This window comes from Rhyacophila brunnea, unplaced genomic scaffold (genome assembly GCF_057557595.1).
Source record: "Rhyacophila brunnea isolate RB1 unplaced genomic scaffold, BYU_Rbru_1.0 scaffold_4, whole genome shotgun sequence".
NCBI classification, from domain to species: Eukaryota; Metazoa; Arthropoda; class Insecta; order Trichoptera; family Rhyacophilidae; genus Rhyacophila; species Rhyacophila brunnea.
In genome coordinates this window covers 47,943,213-47,964,573 of record NW_028233068.1, presented here as the reverse complement: position 1 = coordinate 47,964,573, position 21,361 = coordinate 47,943,213, and the positions used below count along the sequence as shown (strand labels likewise).

General features: G+C 34.1%; 2 protein-coding genes across 9 annotated transcripts in view; one reads left to right on the top strand and one right to left on the bottom strand.

Moving 5' to 3' along the window:
* Nep3 (M13 family metallopeptidase neprilysin 3) overlaps positions 1-21,361 on the bottom strand; it is an 83,736-nt gene that overhangs the window by 52,235 nt on the left and 10,140 nt on the right. Inside the window, exon 1 of one of the 2 annotated variants that reach the window (XM_085953738.1) lies at positions 10,942-11,163. The exons of the other annotated variant lie outside the window; for it this stretch is intronic. Coding sequence (XP_085809864.1) covers positions 10,942-10,974 — 33 coding nt within the window. The 5' untranslated portion in view covers positions 10,975-11,163. Of the gene's footprint in view, positions 1-10,941; positions 11,164-21,361 lie in introns of those variants that run through there. 2 annotated transcript variants of the gene reach the window in all.
* The window catches only part of CRMP (Collapsin Response Mediator Protein), a 131,148-nt gene continuing 122,519 nt past the window's right edge, over positions 12,733-21,361 (top strand). For 5 of the 7 annotated variants that reach the window (XM_085953751.1, XM_085953748.1, XM_085953747.1 and 2 more), the window contains exon 1: positions 12,746-12,869. In XM_085953751.1, the coding sequence (XP_085809877.1) occupies positions 12,831-12,869 (39 nt within the window). In that variant the 5' untranslated portion in view covers positions 12,746-12,830. Of the gene's footprint in view, positions 12,870-21,361 lie in introns of all 7 variants that reach the window. The other 2 variants (XM_085953749.1, XM_085953746.1) reach the window with 1 other exon arrangement.

The window sequence follows — 21,361 nt, the reverse complement described above, 5'->3', positions numbered from 1 at the left end:
GGAACTCAGACTGTGTATCGGCTTCAATATAATCGCTAAAAATACGCTGAGCTTCGCTTGTCGAAAAGTCCCATTTATTATAAAATTTTAAATGTATGAGTTGTCTTTCTGTTAGGTTACAATATTATTGTTAACAAAAATTAATAAGTGATTTTTTTTAAAATTTTAAACGTGTTTTGAGCGGTATATAACAAGCCTAAGCCTGTGCGTCATCTCACCACTGTGCTGCGACACAAAATTTATGACCTATTATTATTCATACATTCGAACGCAATAGACTAATAAATTAAAATATACCTATATTCAAGTGCTACTCGTATTTCGTTCGTGCGCATTTAATGTCAATAGTGTTGAAAGTCTACCAACTGGCGAGTTCACAGAACAGCGACTCGCGATGATATCATCACAAGTTTTTTGGAATAAGTTTATTGGGCCACAAATATTTAGTATGGGTAGTTTCATCCGAAACTTGAGTACACAAACTGGTGACAGTATTTCCAACTCACCTCTAGTGCACCGTTAATTCCTTACAAAATTTTACTTTCGGAGTTTATCTTAGTTATATCCGCATACTATTTAATGGTTTATCAATCCGAATGACTGAGTGCATCAAAGATTGTGTTCAAATTAGGTTCAAGTGATAATATTGTTATTTAAATGAATCTGCAATGCAATGACTTTAAACTAATTCTATCATTAATAATTGTAAACCTTTTTCCGTTTCAATTTCATATACCTACTAGGTCCCATAATATAATGTTGCAGGTGCGACGTGCGTGTACAGAGGTTGTTATCGAGTAATAATCAGAAAATTCAAATCTTCGTTCTTAATTTCAAAATTTCAAGAATTTTCATTTCTCGAGAAATCATCAGTGAGAATCTTGAGAACTCTAGAAATTTTTACTAAGTAAAAATAAGAAAGAGGAGATAAAACGGAAAAAGAATGCTGCCGACCGAAATAGCCCTTTTTTTAATTCATCACTTTTGAAATGAAAATTTTTCTAATGATAAAATGTCTCGAATTTGATTTCAAGCGGATTCGCCTCTAAATTTTGGATGAGTTAAAAAAAACCAGTCTCGAATTCTTCAGGGAAAAAATACTTGAATTCGAGGACTCTCGAATCTTTTCTCTCGAAAAAATTGAGAAATTCCAAGCTCAATGCGTGTGTAAAATTCTTTCCTCTTGCCTCTACTTAGCCCTTAAGGGGGAGGATAATCTATATTGGAGGGATTCAGTAGCAAAATTTAAAAAAAAAATACAATATTTTGATGCAACATTTGTTCAGTAACACACTTCATGGAAACAATATAAATTGTGAGAGTATTAGTACTTTGATCTTTATCTTATCTCACAACCAGCAAGGCTGTTCCTATAAATAGTTAATAAATCCGAGGATGTATTTGACTTTAAAACGTTTGAATTCCAAATAGCCTTAGACTGCAATCTAATGAAACATCAATTATTATAAAAACTCCAATGACAATATCTTTCCGTAAACAGTATTGATCTCGCGCTAGATGTGTTTCGCAGATGCTACAGGTATTTTAATCTTTGCGGACGATGGAACACAGGGATCGCTGGAGAGACATAAATAAGACATTTAAAACTAGTCAGGATTCACAGTAGTGGGGGACATGACAATAAATAGATAGATCAATAAAAAATTATATGTATGTTTTTGGGAAATATGATATGGAAATAAGCAGTAAGTATATTTTTTATGAATTATAGAAGAATTATTTCATAATAATAAATGAATTACTCACGCCAGACATAGGTACTACTCACCGTGAATATATAAATTAAATCCGTATGTCTAATTTTTCACACGATCAATTTTAATGTTCTGACTATCAATAATTATTATATTATCCAGGCGATGTGCGATGATCAATTTCTCCGGATACGATTCATAATGCATTGATATGCGATCAACGCGTCATGCTCAATAATTTTAATACCACACTCTGTCATAAATGCGATTTTATTTATTATTATTATAATAATACCTAAGCACACTCCAGCCATCTGCTCTGGGCAAATATTTACGTAGTGCGCGATAAATGATTAAATAGAAGCGTGCTGTTCGCCGAAAAACAGAAAGACACCAAACATTAATTCTATCTAACAAATACACAGCTATTTTGCAATGCAATTAAACAAAATAATGAATATTATAGACAAAAAGGAGAAATTGTCCACAGAACATATTATATTATCAGACACTTCGATAACAATCCTGTTAAAGTGTGAACAACTTAACTGCATGCCCGGAGGTATTAAACAATATATCGATGAACGATTTTTTTCTCAGAGAGATATATATCACGTAACGCCATGAGAAGGAAAGGCGTTTAACATAATGTAACGATTTGTGGGAATGAAATATTCCCTGAGAACATTATAAGTACTGTTAAAATAGATCAATTTTACAATCAATTCAAAAACAAAACATTGTGGACATAACAAATCGAAATTCAAGACGTGCACAACATGAGATTTACATTATAACAAATATGACCCTTACAAGAGAGAAGAGAGAATTGTATAAAATAATAATAATAATTATTATGTCTTAAAATAAAGACATCGAAAAATTTTCTTCTGGACGCGTTCTAAAATAAGCTTAAAGCAAACCTCATAAGGACACCAGATAATCGACACATATTCAAGAATGCTACGCACTAATGAGACATAGAGTGTACGTTAGACATTTGGATTCATGAATGGTTTGGATTGTCGCATGATGAATACTAGAACTTTACTCGCACGTAGAGCTGTAGAAGTTATATGCGAGTGAAAAGATAATGAAGAATCAAAAATAATCCCAAGATCTTTCGCTTGGCGCTTCAGTGTACTTAAATATGCCAGATAAACCCTTTTTTAAATTCCCGCTAAGTGTAACAAGACATGATCCCCACGCAGATCGATGTTATTTTAGATTTTCTCCACCCCGTCTTTACTCCCACTGCAATAATGTAATAAAATGACGGTCGTAATATTTCTTTTATATTGTAAGCTTTCATTATCAACACCATCGTCCTAAATTGGCTGGCTATAACATCACATAAAAATGACACCCCGCTGATTTATTTGTGCGGCAAAAGAAAATGGAAGAAAATGTCGTAGGTAGAACGGAAAAGATCCGACATTTTTATATTCCGATTCTTTTCTTTCACAGTTTTAAGGAAATAATTACATTCTCATACAGTATTAAAACAAAGTATTTAATAACATCTAGTAAACCCACATTCATTCATCGTCGACACTATTATAACCAAATGTTGATCTTGGGCGACTTCAGAAAATGCCATCCACTCCCACCTCATTTTCTGCAAGGTTCCTCCGTTGCCTTATCTTCAGGAATTCTATTATATTTATAAAGAGTCCAAACACCACAAAATACGTATATTAAAGAGGGGCCTGGGAGCAAGGCCAGATTTTCCATATGTCTAAAAGGACTATAGCCCTGGGGCCGAATTTTTTTTTAAAAACATCATTGGACAAACCTCAAAACCGACACATAGCATTTTCCTTCGCCAGAATGAATTTCCATGGCAGCAACACCTAGGCAGAAATACTTAGCTAATTTCAATATTAAGGACCACCGTAGCGTTCACCAATCATTCAAAATCACCATTCTGCACGCATCAGCCAAACATTCGTAGTTGAAATTTTGTAAAATGATTATATTATGTCTTCTATTCTTGAGACATGGCTTGTCCAACAAAAAAGCCCCATTTTAACATGTAAGATGACCAGGTACTTGCACTGTACCACACATATAAATAGAGCGTGGTTGTATCGTCCTCGCCACACGCCACCTTCTTTTCAAAGATACCCAGCTTCCTAAACTAAATCTATTGAGTGCAGTGGCGTAGCTAGCTCATCTTACGAGTATACAAAACTTTGGGACTGAACCACAAGAGGGGCCCCTGAATATCAGGCCGATTTGTTAATGAAATAGCTATTTAATAACCCTTCGAGTAAATCATTCACAATAGTATATTGGTACATACGTAGATTAAATATAAAACGAATGGCAATTTTAAACTATTTAATTGTCACATGCACATGTCAATTTGTATCATATTGTTTCAATGCAAACGTGTCATTTTAAAATATCAATCATTCTACAAGTTCTGGGTTCAAACTAGTAGTAATATGTATCATGAATTCGTAGGAAGGAAGACGAAAACATTTTTAAATCATTGAGGGGGGGGAGGATTAAGGCATTTCATTTTTTTAGAAATACTGTGGAGACACTTTGCATAGATGGGGGGGGGGGGCAATATCTTTGGCTACGCCACTGATCGAGTCTACTTTGTAGTTTTTAGTGATTTTTCGAGGGTTTCATACTAGTGGCGTGAGTACAATCGAGATTTAATATTATATTATACTTACAAGTTTTATTACTATATTATATGTTATGAGGGTTTCAAAATCATTCGAAAACGTCTGAGTGCTACGTACATTATACGTATCATTTGTGTTGAGTATTCTTGAATATGCCAGCATTATTTGGAGTCCTAATAGGTCCATCCACACAATTAAGTTGGATCGAGTCCACAATAGATTTCTTAGATTTCTCTACTTAAGAACATACGGGTTCTTTCCTTATGATAATGACAATAAAATGAATTTCCCGAATCATTTTCTTCTGGGTATGCTATCAATGCAATCCCTGTCTACCCGAAGAGTGATTGTTCTTTTAATAAAGCATTTCTTTTTACTTCTTCGTGGGTTCATTTACAATCCGTATATACTGGCAAATATTAATTTTCATGTTCCCACCAATATCACTCGTAGCTCCACGGTCTTCAAGATACCTCGTCGCAGGACAGATGTTATGTTTCATGATGCTGTGTATCGTGCAATTAGCTTATTAATTTGATGGCACCATAAAGGTTTATTTGTTTTTTATTAACTATATAATGTTTGTGGACGTATTAAATAGGTTAAATTTATAATTGTATAAATTATCATATTTCATTAATATTTACACATGCTTTCTTTTTATTGTTATTTGTAATTAAGATATTTTTATACATTTGTATTTATTATGTATTATGGCGCATTGGCCAATAGCTGTAATGCCGTAATAATCTTTTTATAAATAAATAAATAAATATTCTACTCATTACTTACAGATATTCACGATTGATTGTTGAAGTCGGCAGGTTTGTTAATTATTGTGTGTTAGCCGTTTTACCTAACTCTAGAGTATCTAGATATGTAAGATATATTTTTATTTAACATACGAATGTATGAATCCGTTATAATTTACAAACAAGAATTTAAATAAATCGTAATAGATCAAAAAACACAAAACATGGAAAATGAATGGAAAAACGCGATAATAATGTGGTACCTAAAAAGTAATGTTTACGAATTTATTTCGCACATTTTTAGAACCGTCAATGACCTAGCCACTTTTATCTAATCGCGATCGTTTGGCGCGTTTTTGTAAACAAACCGCCAAAGTTTAAAAGATGGAGGCTCAACATGGCGGGCGGAGAGGCATTTTCCCGCGTTAAAAAATAAATAAACACTATTAACGTGCGCATACAAAACACCAAGGTACCTCTCTTTCATACATAATATACATAGGATCCCATAACAAATTAAAAACGTTTATTTTCAGATACGATCAGTCAAACATACGCATAGGTCAGGTAAGTAGATAAACAGAAAGTATTTCAAATATTCTTATATTGTATGATACTTATCATATCGGAAAAGTATACCCCGTTTACAAGTCCATGGACTGCTGAGAGTACTTATTATTATCGCGTCCATAACAATAAAATGCACGTGTAAACACGTATTATCGTACAAGTTGCAAGATTGCATGCATAAATCAAAAAAGTTTAGAAGCTTCTGAACTTTCACGCAATACTATTAGTACTAGCATGGCGGTGCGCGTGTGCAACAGAACGATAGTGGCGAAACTGCCGGAAGAAATACGAACTACTTCGCATAAAATATTTTGACGTTTACCGATTATCTACAAACTTGTCCGAACCTGTCCGAACCTGTCGAATAGCACCATACGATGACAAGATCGCGTGTCGCTTACGCTTGAAGAGACAGTCAGCGCTTTTATGTGTAAACAGTAGTTATTATCGCGATAGTTTAAAATACACACTATTGGTGCAAGTAAATCCATGCACGTGTACAGGCGCTAGTATCGGTACCAATTAATTATGCTTGTCCACGAGAAACTTTTTCCGAAAAATAAATCGCAAAACATCGGTATTGAAAGAAAAGTATTGATACGTTTTTGCGGCCCTAAACATTGATTAGTAAGGTTGCAACTAACTGGATAAAATTCACGTAATCTTGTAGATATTCTCTTCAGTCAAAAGATAATAACATTTAAATCGAATCAATGTATTCTTATAAAATTTTGTAACTAATTATATGATTGAATACTAATTTTGGGATGATTGGGTTAAACTACGCAAGCCAAAAATATTAACATCTGAGGAGAGCATTTTATGAAAAATAAGTTTTATAAATTAAATATAGATATTGTACCTATCCACATAAAACGCTATTCGCAAAGTATTATTTTATTTTATTTAGTGAATTTGAATGGGATTCATGAAGGTGTGCAGTATTTCGAATAGATTTTTAACAGATTAAATTTAACTAATGATTGACCCTTTTAACCCAAAAATAGAGAGAGATAAAATATGTTTTCAAAAAAGGTTTTAAGCTCATTTCACATAAAAATCGACCTAGTATGTAGTTTTGTATGTAGGTACTAGATACTCAACAAATCGACTAACGGTAAGTATTTTTATAATAATTGATGAACTCTAAAATATAAAATACTTGATCGATTCGAAAATATATAATTTAGTAACAAAACAGGTACAAAGTTGAATAGAACTGAACACGACATATTTATTTCTTTACATTGTAATATAACAATCTCGGTTAGCTCAGTTAGCGGGTCAAAACATGAACTGAGAACAAAGATCAAGATCATACTTTTTACGCACTCACCTGTTGTGTATCATTGATACAAACGTAATTTACATTTTCTACTCTAATGATTACACTGAAATCATTTACCTAATCATTTGTTTTTTTTCATAAAGCGAAACTGATAAAACAATCAGATACCTTGTATTATATTATGTTCCATATTATTTAACGTAATATTTTACGAGTTATAGCGCCTGTACACGTGCATGGATTTGCTGGTAGCAATAGTGTGTATTTTAAACTATCGTGATAATAACTGTTTACACGTAAAAGTCCACACTGTCTTTCCAATCTAATCCTCAAGAGTGAGCGAGACGCGATGTTGTCATTTTATGGTACTATTTAAAAGGAAGTGAAAATCGATTAACCTCAAAATTCGTTCGTAGTTCGTCTTTTTGCTGGCAGGTTCGCAACTATCGTTCTACTGCGCAGGCGCAGATCGAAAAATTCTCAACTGTCGCATGAAAATTCAGAAGCTTCCTAACTGTTTTGATTCATGCATGCAATATTGCAACTGCAGGATAATACATGTTTACACGTAAGTACATTTTTTTGTTGTGGCCGCGATAATACGTACTGTCAGCAATAAATAAATGCACGTATAAACGGGGTATTAGTTGCCTACACGCGCACTGTTTCTATTCCACCAAACTTTTGAGGGTATTAATAGGATTATTTTTTTGATGAGGTAGCACTATTGATTTGTAAAATAAAGGCCTAATTGCACGATCAGTCACCGACTCATCTTTTCGTAACTATTGTCAGTATTTCTAATTAGAATCGTCTGAAGTAGTTAGTCTCTTATTATGAATATTTCGTAAAAAAAACTATCATAATATCAGCTTTAATTGAAGCCATTAATGAGATAATATGTTGCAAATCATTGTTTTGAGTGCGATCATTTTATCATAGTGACTGATGATTGGCGAGGATTTGCAATGGTCGTGCAATGTAGAGCACTCTAAGGTTAGGTTATAAAACTCAGCCACAAAACGAGGATATTTCAATTGATTTTAAACGCGTCAAATTATTTAAATTTAAACTAAAAAATGTTTACCTGCACAAATATATAGGTAGATTATAATAGGTGCCTACATAGTTATTTTTTTTTGGCTATTTTAAATGTATTGCTAAGTGACCTACATACCGATTTCTCAAATATTGCATAGTACCTACATTAAATTAAATAATTACAAGATAAAAAGAACTTTTTATATACAACGGTTTTAAATTTTCTGTTGAATCATATAAACTTGACTTGACTAATTTAAACGATCAAAAAAAATTGTATTTGATAGAAATAATACTGAAATGTCATTTTGACATTCATATTTATTTCCATAGTAACGCACGTATATATTAATAATTTAGTTGCTAGGACCTCAGACCCCTAGCAACCAATAATAGTGTCGAAATAACTTTTCATAGAAAACAGAATTAACTGAAAATGAATTCAATTGTACCTAAAGATGGCTAAAAGTATTCAAAAAATGCATTGGCATTGTGTTCTGATATATTCTAAAAGTTTCAAATGTCTAGCTAGTCGGGAAGTTAGTTAAAAATCGATTGCAAGATTTTTACCGGACAAAGAACCATCGGACAAAGAACCACCGGACAAATAAGAATACGAGCAAAGAAAAACGTTGTAAAAAATAAGAGTTGCACAACGTGGCTTGGAGGTGTGTATGTTGGACATTGCGCCTTAAGACATAAAAAGGATAGAATGGGTAAGGAAGCAAACAAGCGTATTCGACATAATTAAGTGCACCAAAACTCTTAAGTGGAGATAGGTCGGACACAATGCAGGTAAGATGGACGCTAGATGAATGCGACAATCCAACAGTAATTACCCGAGGGATATAAGACGACGAAAGGTTGGATTGATGAAATATTACGGTTCGGTAGAATGACGTAGCAACGAAGAACATTGAACCGAGAAGACTAGAGAGAGCTTGAGGAGGCCTTCATCCAACAGTGGATGGAAATAAGCTGATGATGATGATAACATATGTTTTAGGTACAGTATTTTTATTTTCAACAAATTTTATCTGGCAATAATACCAACGCTGTTATACTGTTCATTATGTTTTGTTTTTATTTTTCGGCTTTATATATTGTCAGTCAAATCAAGTTCCTACTTACTCATTAACCTAACGAAAAAAATGTTATATGTACAATAGAATATTAATATGAAGGCAGGGGTGGATTTATACTTGAAGGGGGCCTGGGCTAATTGAGGGCGCCAAAACCTAATTTATTACGGTTTAATAATTTGAATTCTAACGCGCGAGCTTTTCATCAGAATCACGCTAATAACAAAATTGTTACATTGGCGCATGTCATAATAAAATTATTATAATTATTCAATGTTAATTTTTATTATATTACATTCACAAGTTGCAAAATTAAAAACTGAAATGCAATACGAACATACATGTAGTGGTTTTCGGGTCTCAGGATGGTGACCTGGATGATTTGGCTCATTGGCTGTCAAACAGTCTTCTGAATGGGTTGGCCCAGCTCCTCTGACATTCTACGATACGCAAGGCTCGTCGCCACTGGAAGACTCGTACCATTCAGAAAATGGTACAATTATCCAACATTTGCTTTAATATTGCGATACGGATAAAAAAAAGATAGCGGACGACACAAATGGACACTTACAATCCTAATAATTGTGACCTTTGAAAACCACGTGTGGATGTGGCAATAACCCTTAGTTATACCTGCAGGCCAGGTGTCTATCGATAGAATCAAAGCTCGGAATGTCTGGGTATTGGGAATGTCCCTGGAAAATGCGTTATTCCGCGTTTGATACGACGAGAAGTTAGAAGTAGAAGTAGGTGGGGTAAATGTGGAAGTCAGTTGCACCTGTTAGATTTTCTCAACCCCGCTTCAGCGCTCTAAAATCTAAATGGACCAAAACGCACTCGTGGAAAAATTAAATATTGCATTCCGGTTCGGTAAATATCTTCCTAATCCTAATCTTCCATGCAGCGAGACTGTTATTACATTTGACCGTCTAATCTTGATCGAATATGTACACTTATTTTTATACAATACATAAAATAATAAGTATATAAATATTTCTGGAAAATTACCGAGCGCTCCGGTTAGTAAAATTGTCCATTTCGAACGCTGCCCTGCTCCCTTCCAACGCATTAAAAATAATAGGTATGGATATATTTTTTCAAAATGAACCCCAAAAAACATTTTTCTCGTAGTTGTGCGTTGTAAATATTTTTCCGGTGATTTTTTTCTGCAATTTATTTCAATAATATTATATTTTAATCAAGATTCAGTTTATTTTTCTGGCTCTGGGGCCCCTACTAATTCGGGGGCGCTGGGATATAGACCATTTAGCAGTTTAGCACTATAGCAAATCCGACCCTGTATGGAGTATCCAGATATCCAGAATTTAGTCCTTTTTCGATGTACGTGTGCTGTCTATCGATATTTAAGATATAGGTACCTATTTTATAATAAACAATGACGTTGGGTAGTTCATGGATACATATTGTTTATTACTATCGACTATGTGTGTATTTCGTGTACGTACGTAACCTTTCAAGGATTATCTTATGGAAAAACCTTATTATTGACGGCGTAATAAAGAAATCTTAATTAATAGTATCGGAATACACGTTATTTTATTAGAATATACTCAATCCATGTATTTTTTAATCCTAATTAGATAGTCCACATTGTGGACGTAGAGAACGAGATGTCATCTTCATCAAAATATTTTCGTTTCACAATATGACAATAGAAGAAATAATAATTACAACTGCAATAATAGGTATAGTTAATAGCAGCCAATGACATTAATAAGGTCTATTTGTTTATATATATTGATTAATTTGATATCAACAGGCCAGTTATTATTCTTCTTCAATCGTTTTCAATCATTTAAATCGCTAAATATAATGGTGTAAAATTCTAACCTGGACTCCTGGCTGCAGGTGTAGCGACGGCATGCGGGTTTCTAACAAACAGAATATCCCACTAAAAGGATACGCACAAAATGTCACATCGATTTTCGGTGAAAATAACACACATCGCGAAACTGTTTCAATACGCTAGGCGAAAATTTTCTCCACTTATATGCACTATGTAGGTACTATGCCACTGACATTTCACTGCCTTTTCAGGCAATACAGGCGCCTGGAAAAACACTACCCCTATGTTATCGTCTTCTTCTTTTAACGGGAACAGCGAAAATGCTAGGCTTATCAGATTCTAATTAGAAAATATTAATTATTGTACAATGTTTACCACTAAAACCGTTTTCATTGAATTATAATAATTTCACAAGTACTTCTATAAACAATAATTATTGAGCTTGGTAGTTTTAAAAGCTTTCAATAGAAAATAATAAAGCCTATTAATAATATCGGTTCTTAGTAAAAATGAGTTATTCTTCCATACATTATAAATAAGACATATTAGTTAAATATAACAAAGACATATCGTTCTATTAAATATTTCACAAAAAACTGCGAGGATTTTAATGAATTTGTGTTGCTTTTTATTCAAAACAACAAAGATGCTATTTTGACGTTTATGAACATCCAAAGTACAGTAGAAACTACTGCCATCTAGTTTATAATGCTGGAAACTCAATAATATTATTTTGAGTATACATCTATGGACAGTTTTTGAAACTAACCTAATATAACGTCGGGTAAACTTAGAAGGAGGCAATATCCAAAGCATTAAAATAATGCGCTCGTGCATAAAGCATTGAATAATTATCATAAATAACTATTTGTTTTAATTTAAATATTTAATTTCGAATGTATATGTACCGTTCATAAACAAATAAATGACAATAAATGTGCATACCCATATCGTATCCCATAATATGAAACTAGAACTATCTCTATAATGTAGGTAGAGTGACATCCCTAGACAAAATGCCATCCCTACGCAGTTCCAAAATGCCGCCACATTTTTTTGTACAGTACTTTTTAACATCCTTTCGTGATTCAAATATCTAAGAAATGTGTTGTATAGATAAATTACTAACAAGACATAAGTATACAACTAAATCTAATTTAAATGCCATCTCTGCTTCAATATACAATATTGCGAGTATACGGTTTCAGATACTTAGGTAGGTACATTTAAAAAATACACCTGACAACTTCCAAAACTGACTGGCAAACATATTTGGATAAATTTTAATTTATGTATGCACGTGTCATTGCTGTTCATCAAAAACGTGGCGTTCAAGGACAACGGAAGTAAACTAGACATCGCGAACCTGACAAATTGTTGTTTTTTTTTTAATGGAAAGATATTTCCGTTATTACTAAGTTTAAGTAGCTATCTATAGATTTGCCGCCCTTTGGGTAACTGCCGCCCCAAGCGACGCTCAATCTGCTTACCCCCACGGGACGTCACTATGTACGTACTTAATTGAGATGTCGTGGTCTACTGGATTTTTTTTGCAGTTTTAAATAAACAATATTTTTTCATTTTCTTCCGAAATCGTTTGTTTTTACTTTAACCCAATGTTTACGGGCCGCACAAAATTGTGTTTTTGCTAATTACTTTTCAAATGCAAATTAACACGTTAATTACAAAATTAATTAAAAGGGCCCGTAAGCATTGGGTGCCATTGTTTTCTACCGGCATGTTGCCTTCTATACTTCTCCTCACAATATGACAGTGCGCAGTAGCGCCCTCGCTCGGCCTATATCTGCGCTTGCGCGAAAACACAAAAAAATAACATTATCAGTCTGTCAGTCCTCCGGTGAGTGTACGAAAATAAAGTTAAAACAAGGCACCTGTTAATTTGGATTAATCGCTCCGGCTTGCTTATCTCAAAATGTCAGCACCTGTCAAAAAGGTCCCAATACATCTACAGGTGAGTCTTGATAATCTTCCTACACTCAGATTGTCATATCATTGAGAGTTCCATTCATATTTTATTGATTTTCCGTAGGCCTTTATTCTGGCTGGGTACCAAGTATATGGAACATAACGTGATATACGTCTAGTATGGTTGGCCGATTCCTGTCTTTTTACAGTTATTATAACAATGAGAATAATGACTTTAAATTATTATTGTCAGACGGACTTTTGTTTATTGTTTTTTAACCGTGTTTTAGCATTAGAGATTGTTAAACTAATACTTTACTTTAAATACAATGGGCGTTTTCTCTTTTAGTTGAAAATGTAGACGCACCGGTTATTCTCGATTTTCAGATACGCTTTCAATTTCTCTTAATATTATTCCGATGCCAATCGAATGTAAACAGTGTACTTACGTCAAATAGACCCAGTTTGATAACAAAATTGCAAATTTTCTTTGATAAGTAACGTCAGTCAGCTAACGTCGATTTGCAGACCTAACAACAACATAAGTAAAATTGGTGCAGATAAACTAGATAGGTAAGATTTTGAATTTTAGGTAGATAAAGTTCGCATTTTATTTAGATTGGTACATCGTTTATATTGTATTGTAGTAATACCAATTTCAATTTATTATCAGATAGCTAATACACCATTCACATCGAACTTACCGGACACTTCAATACAATATTTTTTAGATTGACGTTCGTGTGTTAAATTCAAATTTCCCTCTCAAATGTAAACTTCGGCTAGAATGATTGCATGTTTTTTAATTAAATTCACAACATAGTTGTTAAACTTTTTTAGTATTAGTATAATAGGTAAGTATCTAAATTGTGACATTGATCTAACCCTTATTTACTTTAGTTAATAATAATTGTACTGTGTGATGTGATTATAATTTTATGATAAAATTATATGGTTTAATTCAATTCCTGCGTCAATTAGTAGTGTGCTAAGCATAGATAATATGAAGGGCATTTATCATTATATGAACACGCATTCTCTGGATTCATGTAAAGTAAGTATACTTGGCAGTGGATTCAAGACGCTGACCCACAGATCGCCAGCGCAAAACTACGACTTTTATCACACACAAAATTATGATTGAGCGACTGTCAAACAATCAATCCTCGTTGTCAATCAATTCGTTCACATTGTAGGTGTATTTGCGTGAAATCATTTATTTACCACACGATATTGTCATATGTCAATAATATATTCAATATTATGCCTAAATATAACAATTCGCGTGTAACCTCTTACCTATGATAGTGATTCCCTACCGGTTACCGCGAGTCATGCCAGCGCATCTATGTTATACACAAGGCTGATATCGGCGGCTATCGAGGGTAGTTTATCATATTTACAATAAGTTTAAACTGTCTCGTTGTTTGTGTTGTGCTGTTTAAAATCTCGCTCCAAAAGTTAACACAGCCAAGAGAGGTAGGTGCTGTTAGAACATAGCACTTTTTGACAGTTCAGGCGGTTAACTTATTGTAACAATTAACCGCCTCAATACATAAATATGATCAACTACCATCGATAGCCGCCGATAGCAGCCTGTGTACAGAATAAATGCGCAGGAGTTCTTCGAAACTTCAAAAATTGATGGTAATAAATAAGACTTACGTTGTGAATGTCACTGACTACTGCTTTTAATCAATATTTTTTATGTTTGTTTTTACACGTATATTTTGTAATTTACCCCTCTGCACCTTAATGTGTGATAGCAAAGTAAGTTAGGGGTCCCTCGAGATGTTTCAAACGGTTCTGCCAAACAACAAGGGTTGGGAATGACTGACCTATATTTATATTGATGGATTGACAGGTCGATGCCATATACCTACAGTTCGTATTGATAGAAATATTGGCCATAAATAATATACCCACCTCTAGAATATATCACAAATATTGATATAGTCCCCACATTATATAATATTATTTTATAACACGCTTATATTATGGAAATTGTTCGCCTAAATTCAAATATATTTTATGTAAACACTAAACAGTTTACCGATCATCCGATCGATAGCTGTAAAAAATGTTATAGCGTTATAGGTATTGTGTTCAAATTTCGAAATACGAGAACTCCTAAAATACTGATATATTTTTATAAACATTATATTGTTTGCCCACATTGAAACAGATATTATAATACCTGCGCATTGTTGTATGAGTTCGAATCATACGGCTACACGAAGTTCACGCGCAGTTTTGTTATCATATGTGGCAAACAACCGATCCTCATAAAAGTTGAATTAAAAAAATGTTAGGATATTATATCCATATCCATAGCATTATTAAGTATATGTGGGCCCCCCAACATATAGCTAAGGTTAGTGGCAGTGTAATATTCCCCAATTAATAGTGTTCCCCAAATGGTATTCTTCGGAACTGGCCGTCTAAAATAAATGGTATTCCGTGTATTCGAGATTTTTGACATTTTGACGTAAATCCAATTGAATTGTTGGCACTCGGTATTATATTATGGACCACTGATCGAGACCCCCTTTTGTGATGGCCAAGTAACATGCGACCCGTCGCGAAATAACGCCGCATGCGCCTGTTTTTTACTATCAGAACGAATTTGTGGTATGTGTTCATCTCACTTAAGTGGTCGGCCCGCCACGTAGGGCCCCCGCCATAAGCTCGGGCCCCCAAGCTAGAGCCCTGCCAGCCTCCCCTTTTAGAGGCCATGGGTAAACGCGTTACTATATTTATAGTTAGTTACTATACCTACTACACTATCATGAATTAACACCGAGTAAACAATGGTGAATCTCTTGAAAAGACTAATTTAATCATTCATATTTGACAATAATACACTTTTGAGAATCCTGACATTTTTTAATGTATCGGTTTGGTGAATATACCCACTAGGTTTAAATTATATAATTATTAATCTGCGGTCACGGTAACATTTCATATCTATTTAGTTTAAATAAATCTCTAACCGTGTACCGGAACGAACCGGTACAGCGAGCGCTTTGGCTTATTTTATATTATGTCCGATTAGCATACACGAAATGATAATAATATGTACGTTTATAAAATACGTTTTGCATATTATTTAGATGCATGCATACCGCGAATGCGCTTTACAGCAGATAACAATCATAACGTTAATGCACGAATTGAAAAAATCTAAGCTACTTATTTATTATAAGTCAAATTCCTCAGAGATACTATATATTAAAAATTGTAGTGATTAAAATGTAGCGTTCTATTCACATATACTATAATTTATTTGCGATTATGTATATTCATTAATAAAAAGTGGCGAAGGGTGACTATGAAGATTCGACATAAATAGTGCACACTAAATTTTGCCAGTCATACTTATTTGTTTTCATTGAACGAAGAATATAAACTGTGGATGGTTTTTAAAATTTGATTAAGCCATGCCTTAACGAAACCATAAAAGATAGAACCTATTCTTCTATCTATAAAATATCTAAAATTATGTATTATTTAATGAAATAATCTTAGACATTTTATAAAGAAGAATATTGTTTATCTAATATCTATTATGGTTTACTTTAGGCAAGGTTTAAATTGATTTTTAAACACTAACTAGTACCATCTGAAGTTTGTGTTCTTAGTTCAATGAAAATAAATAAGAATGACTGACAAAGTTTAGTGTATACTAAGTACTAGTTTTGTGTCGGATTTCCACAGCCTTCTTTCATAAAAACAATTGATAGTTAGATTATATTTGCATATAACTAGGTAGCATAATAGCAATAACGGTACAATTAGAGTTGGGTTTCGGGAATTTCCCGATGGGAATTCTCGAGAATGTTTTGCGATTTTCCATCCCGAATCTCGAGAATTGAAAATTTTAACATTTCGGGAAATCCCGGATCTCGAGAATCTTTTCATGGGATTCGGGATTTCTTTATTATCATTGAAAAAACGATTTTCTATATGAAAAAAGTGGACAGAAAACACAAAACGCTCAAAGACTGATCGGGGCATTTAACAAATATAAGCTAATGTCGACTCAAAATGAGCGCAATTTTTGCAACATCGGGGAATTTTGTGTTTCAAAAGCGTACGCGATTGATAGGCGCAGCGATTGACAGTCTGTGTTTTTTGAAATTCCATTTTAATAGGTAATATTTTCAATTATTTTTGTTTTCCTACTTCTATTTTGTTTGTCTTCTTACATAAATAAAAAAATCATATTTTTTTGGAATTTGTCTGTTTTTACACTGATTTTAGGATTTTTACAGGTTTTTTTAAAAATTTGTCGATATCTCGAGAATTCTTTTCTGGAAATCCCGAATCTCGAGATTGAGATTTTCTCGGGAAATACCAAACTCTGGGTACAATTAATGTAGTAGAGTTTCCCAAATATTTTCCAATCGTTTCCGTCCAAAGTCCAACGATCAAGTGCGTAACCCTTTATCTTCTTCTTCTTCGACCATGTCCGATCCTAATAGGATCATATGGGCCTCCACAGAGTAGAGGTTTGTATTAACAGATTTTGTTTTTACGAGAAATGGATGTCAGCCACTTGCTCAACCTATTAGGTCCATACCCTGACTCACACACATATTGAAAAACAATATGTGTACTTGCCAGACCCAGGATTCGTACCTTGGACCCACGGCATGATAGTCCAACGCTTATGCCGCGCGGCCACCGTGACACCCTTTATAGTTCATGTTTATATATTTATTTTACCTACGCGAACCGCAATTTGTGAAACACCGCTACACGTATTATAATATAATATATACAATTACCTACTAGGTACATACTCTAAGAAGCGTACTGTCTTGTAAAAATAGAAATTAATAAAACAGCATTTGACCTGATGTTGATAATATAATTAATTATTCTGTTTTTTTTATTTATCCCGAACTAATCAAATTCAATTACGTAGCTGCATGTAAACAATACAAGAGGTCGAAACGTGTGTTATCAAAACGAGATTATATAATAGTGCCTACAATTACTACAGATGTAAATCTTGTTTTTTTTCTTGTTATCTAATTATGGAGCCACATACTTAATTTGTTTACGTATACGGATAGTTTACATAGGTAAGATCGCATGTTTCATAAACGATGTCTTTCCGGCCTAGTCGGACACAAAAAAAACAAATATGCTTTGGAGACTTGTAGATTGGACATTGTTACCCATATAACATTCTTACTAGAAGACGCAGCGCTCGAAATGGAAAAGTTTACGAACCGGAGCGCTTGAATATTTTCTGAGGATATTAACAAGGTTATCAAATTTTATGTGTATTTAGTGTGCTAGAATTTTGTTATATCTTTCTATGGCATATCTAGCTCAGACGGTCAAATTATTTTGTCCGTGAGACGGAGCGATAACCTTTTCACGAACCGGAACGGCGCTCCGGTGCGTTCCGGTCCATTTCGAGCCCTGAGAAGACGTATAAAATTACCATTTCCTGGGTCCACGATGCCGTTCTTCTCTGATCTTCTTTTCCCCGAATAAATCGCTCCTGCTGACGACACTGAATAACATGTTTTGCAAAGTGAATTTGTGAGTGTGATTAGCGAGTGATTTAATTGTGTTTATAATAAACTACCATAAAAATCATATGTGGTTTTAATTGATTTAAGTTTTGTAATATTCCATTTGAATATTTTTTGCGACCCGGGTTTCTTATTTTGAATATTTAAAGTAGCAAATTATTTATGTACTTACTATTGTTTACGGTGGCCGCGCGGCTTAAGCGTTGGACTATCACGCCGTGGGTCTCAGGTTCGAATCCTGGGTCTGGCAAGTACACATATTGTTTTTCAATTTGTGTCTGTCAGGGTATGGACCTAATAGGTTGAGCAAAAGTGGCTGACATCCATTTCTCGTAAAAAACAAAATCTGTTAATACAAATCTCTACTTTGTGGAGGCCTATTTTATGATCCTATTAGGATCGGACATGGTCGAAAAAAAAATGTTTTTATACCTGATCCTTTATTTAGGTAATAAGGTCTTTACCTAATGATATCGTATTAAATTGTTATATAAACAATAATTAACCGCTGCAAAATATTATGGATGTAACATAAAGTAGTTAACTTAATCTGAACGAATGCTTGCCATTCATTTACTAGCTATCCTTTTTAGAAAAGCGGGAAGAGAAAGATGCGGAAACAACATTACGGACTGCATTAATTAACTATAACTGTATTTCTTGTCAGTGTGTATTTGCCATTGGTGAGTGCGTATAATCCCTGAAGATGCCGAAAGGCGAAACCCGGGTCGCAAAATATGGCTCAAATAGGATAGAACAAAGATCAAATCAATTATAATTTAAATTCAAAGTCCATAAAGTACCTCGGTCGATGGTATAAATTTTCATTCATAATTAAGATTAATAGTAATCTATTTTGTATTACGTAATAATACCTAATTACTTGAAATATTCACCTTACCACATCGATCAATACTTTCAATTAGCCGACACGCCCAGTTAATTAAGCATTTAACAGGTTAAGTAAGCGATTTCTTATCGATTGTCCAAATACTTTTCACAATTAATTACGAGCGATGCGACTACTCATCCATGGCAAGAAAAACTCTTACTTTCGTTTAAATCGGACAATCATTCGAGCCGTCTTCTAAGAAGCCACTAGTAGCTTGTTTTATCAATGTATACTGTGTTAAAGTAAAGATCTGTCGTTCATTAATAATGTAAAAAGGTAAAAACTTTGCATTTATGAGCACAGAGTCCACAACAGTAGCGAGGTGTGTATGTAGGTAGGCTGTTAAGAGCGTACTTCAGTGAAACGGCAAATAATTTTCAACAGTAACAGTAGGTCGCCAATCGGAGACCGACAGTCGAGGTGTCTGCACGTCGATTTATTTTGTCATGGCGTCGGATGAAAATATTCTTAAATCGTGTAAAGATGACTAAAAAACTTTACGTACGTACTTAAAAAATAAAACATGTCAATGAATATAAGTACTATTATTATTAGTAATATAACAATAAACATAACAATAAATGGACGCATGTTGGATTTTTATGACAAATTATATTTCGTTCGGCATGCATTGGCACAATCCGCGCATCGCCTAGCCACAATCTTTTTAGACCATGCCTCAACTGAAGTATAGCCTTAAGATCCGACATAAATAGTGCACAATAAGCTTTGTCAGTCAGTAAAAAAGTGTATTTTTGGAATTGTTGAATTCCGCTCGATAGTTAGATTATTAAGTTTTTTCTCTATCCTGAAAAAATCTACCCAAATGGTGTTAGCCTGTGCAGATTAAGGCTATACCTCAGTTGAGGCATGGTCTAAAAAGATCGTGGCTAGGCGATGCGCGGATTGAAATGACGCATGCCGAACGAAATATAATTTGTCATATAAATCCAAAATGCGTCCATTTAATGTTCTATTAGTAACAATAATAATATATTCATTGACAAATATTCTTTTTCAAGTAAATGGGTAACGCTTTTAGTCATCTTTACACGATTTAAGAATTAATACCCCCGTCGCCATCACGAAAAAAATTGACGTATTCACACCTCGACGTTCGCTCTCCGATTGCCAGCGAGTCCAAAATTTCGTCGCGCCTGTAGTTGAAAATTATTTGCCGTTTCACTGAAGTATCGTCTTAAGCAATCGATATCTTACCAGTTAGTTTTAAAAATTCCATTAAACCTATTACTGACTACTATCAATTATACTTCAGATAATTCGTGTGAAGCTTGCTACAAACTAATGTCCAATACGAAATGACCTACAGCTTTTTCATTTTCAATTTCATATATGCTACGAAACAGATGGGTTTCTTCAACATCTTCGGTTTGAATCGAATATGTTTTAACTATTCCTCAACATGCAGTCCCACTCTTTTATTCAAACAGAGAGGGGGGGCAGATGTATCCCATAAAACAATTTGGACGCCATCTTTCTTATTTCTTTGGCATATTGGATATTAGGCATGTGCTGGAATGGTGAATGATTTATCGACATGCCTGTGTCGACTGATACATTGTCTTACATTGTGAATAGGGATTGCAATACCGGTATTTCGGTATTCAAAATTAAATACCAGTCAGTAACGTCCTTTGGCAATGTGCCACCCAGGGAACTCAGAAATAATGGGAACTGAAATACCTAACGGGTAAGGCGATGGCAGGTATAAAAATCCGGGTTAAACTTACACACATGTCAATAATACGTTGCACGTCGAATACTGAAAACTGCTCTCGGTTTATGCATTTACGCTTATTTAATGTTGGTGTATTACACACACTATTGCACGTGCATAATGTGTGCTTCATCTTCGTAGGACACTCACACATTCAAAAACCCTGCATCAACGTGCGGCGTATTGAATATAGCCTATCAGTATTATATTTATTATCTGTTCTGTGGTGCCAAACTTAAGCAGACTTCGAATCAGCATTTCCACGAAACCTACTCTCAAATAGTGGAGGTTTTAGGTAAATAGAGATCTGTGGCGATGACAGGTGTGGATATAAATCCCCTTTACAGTATGTATTT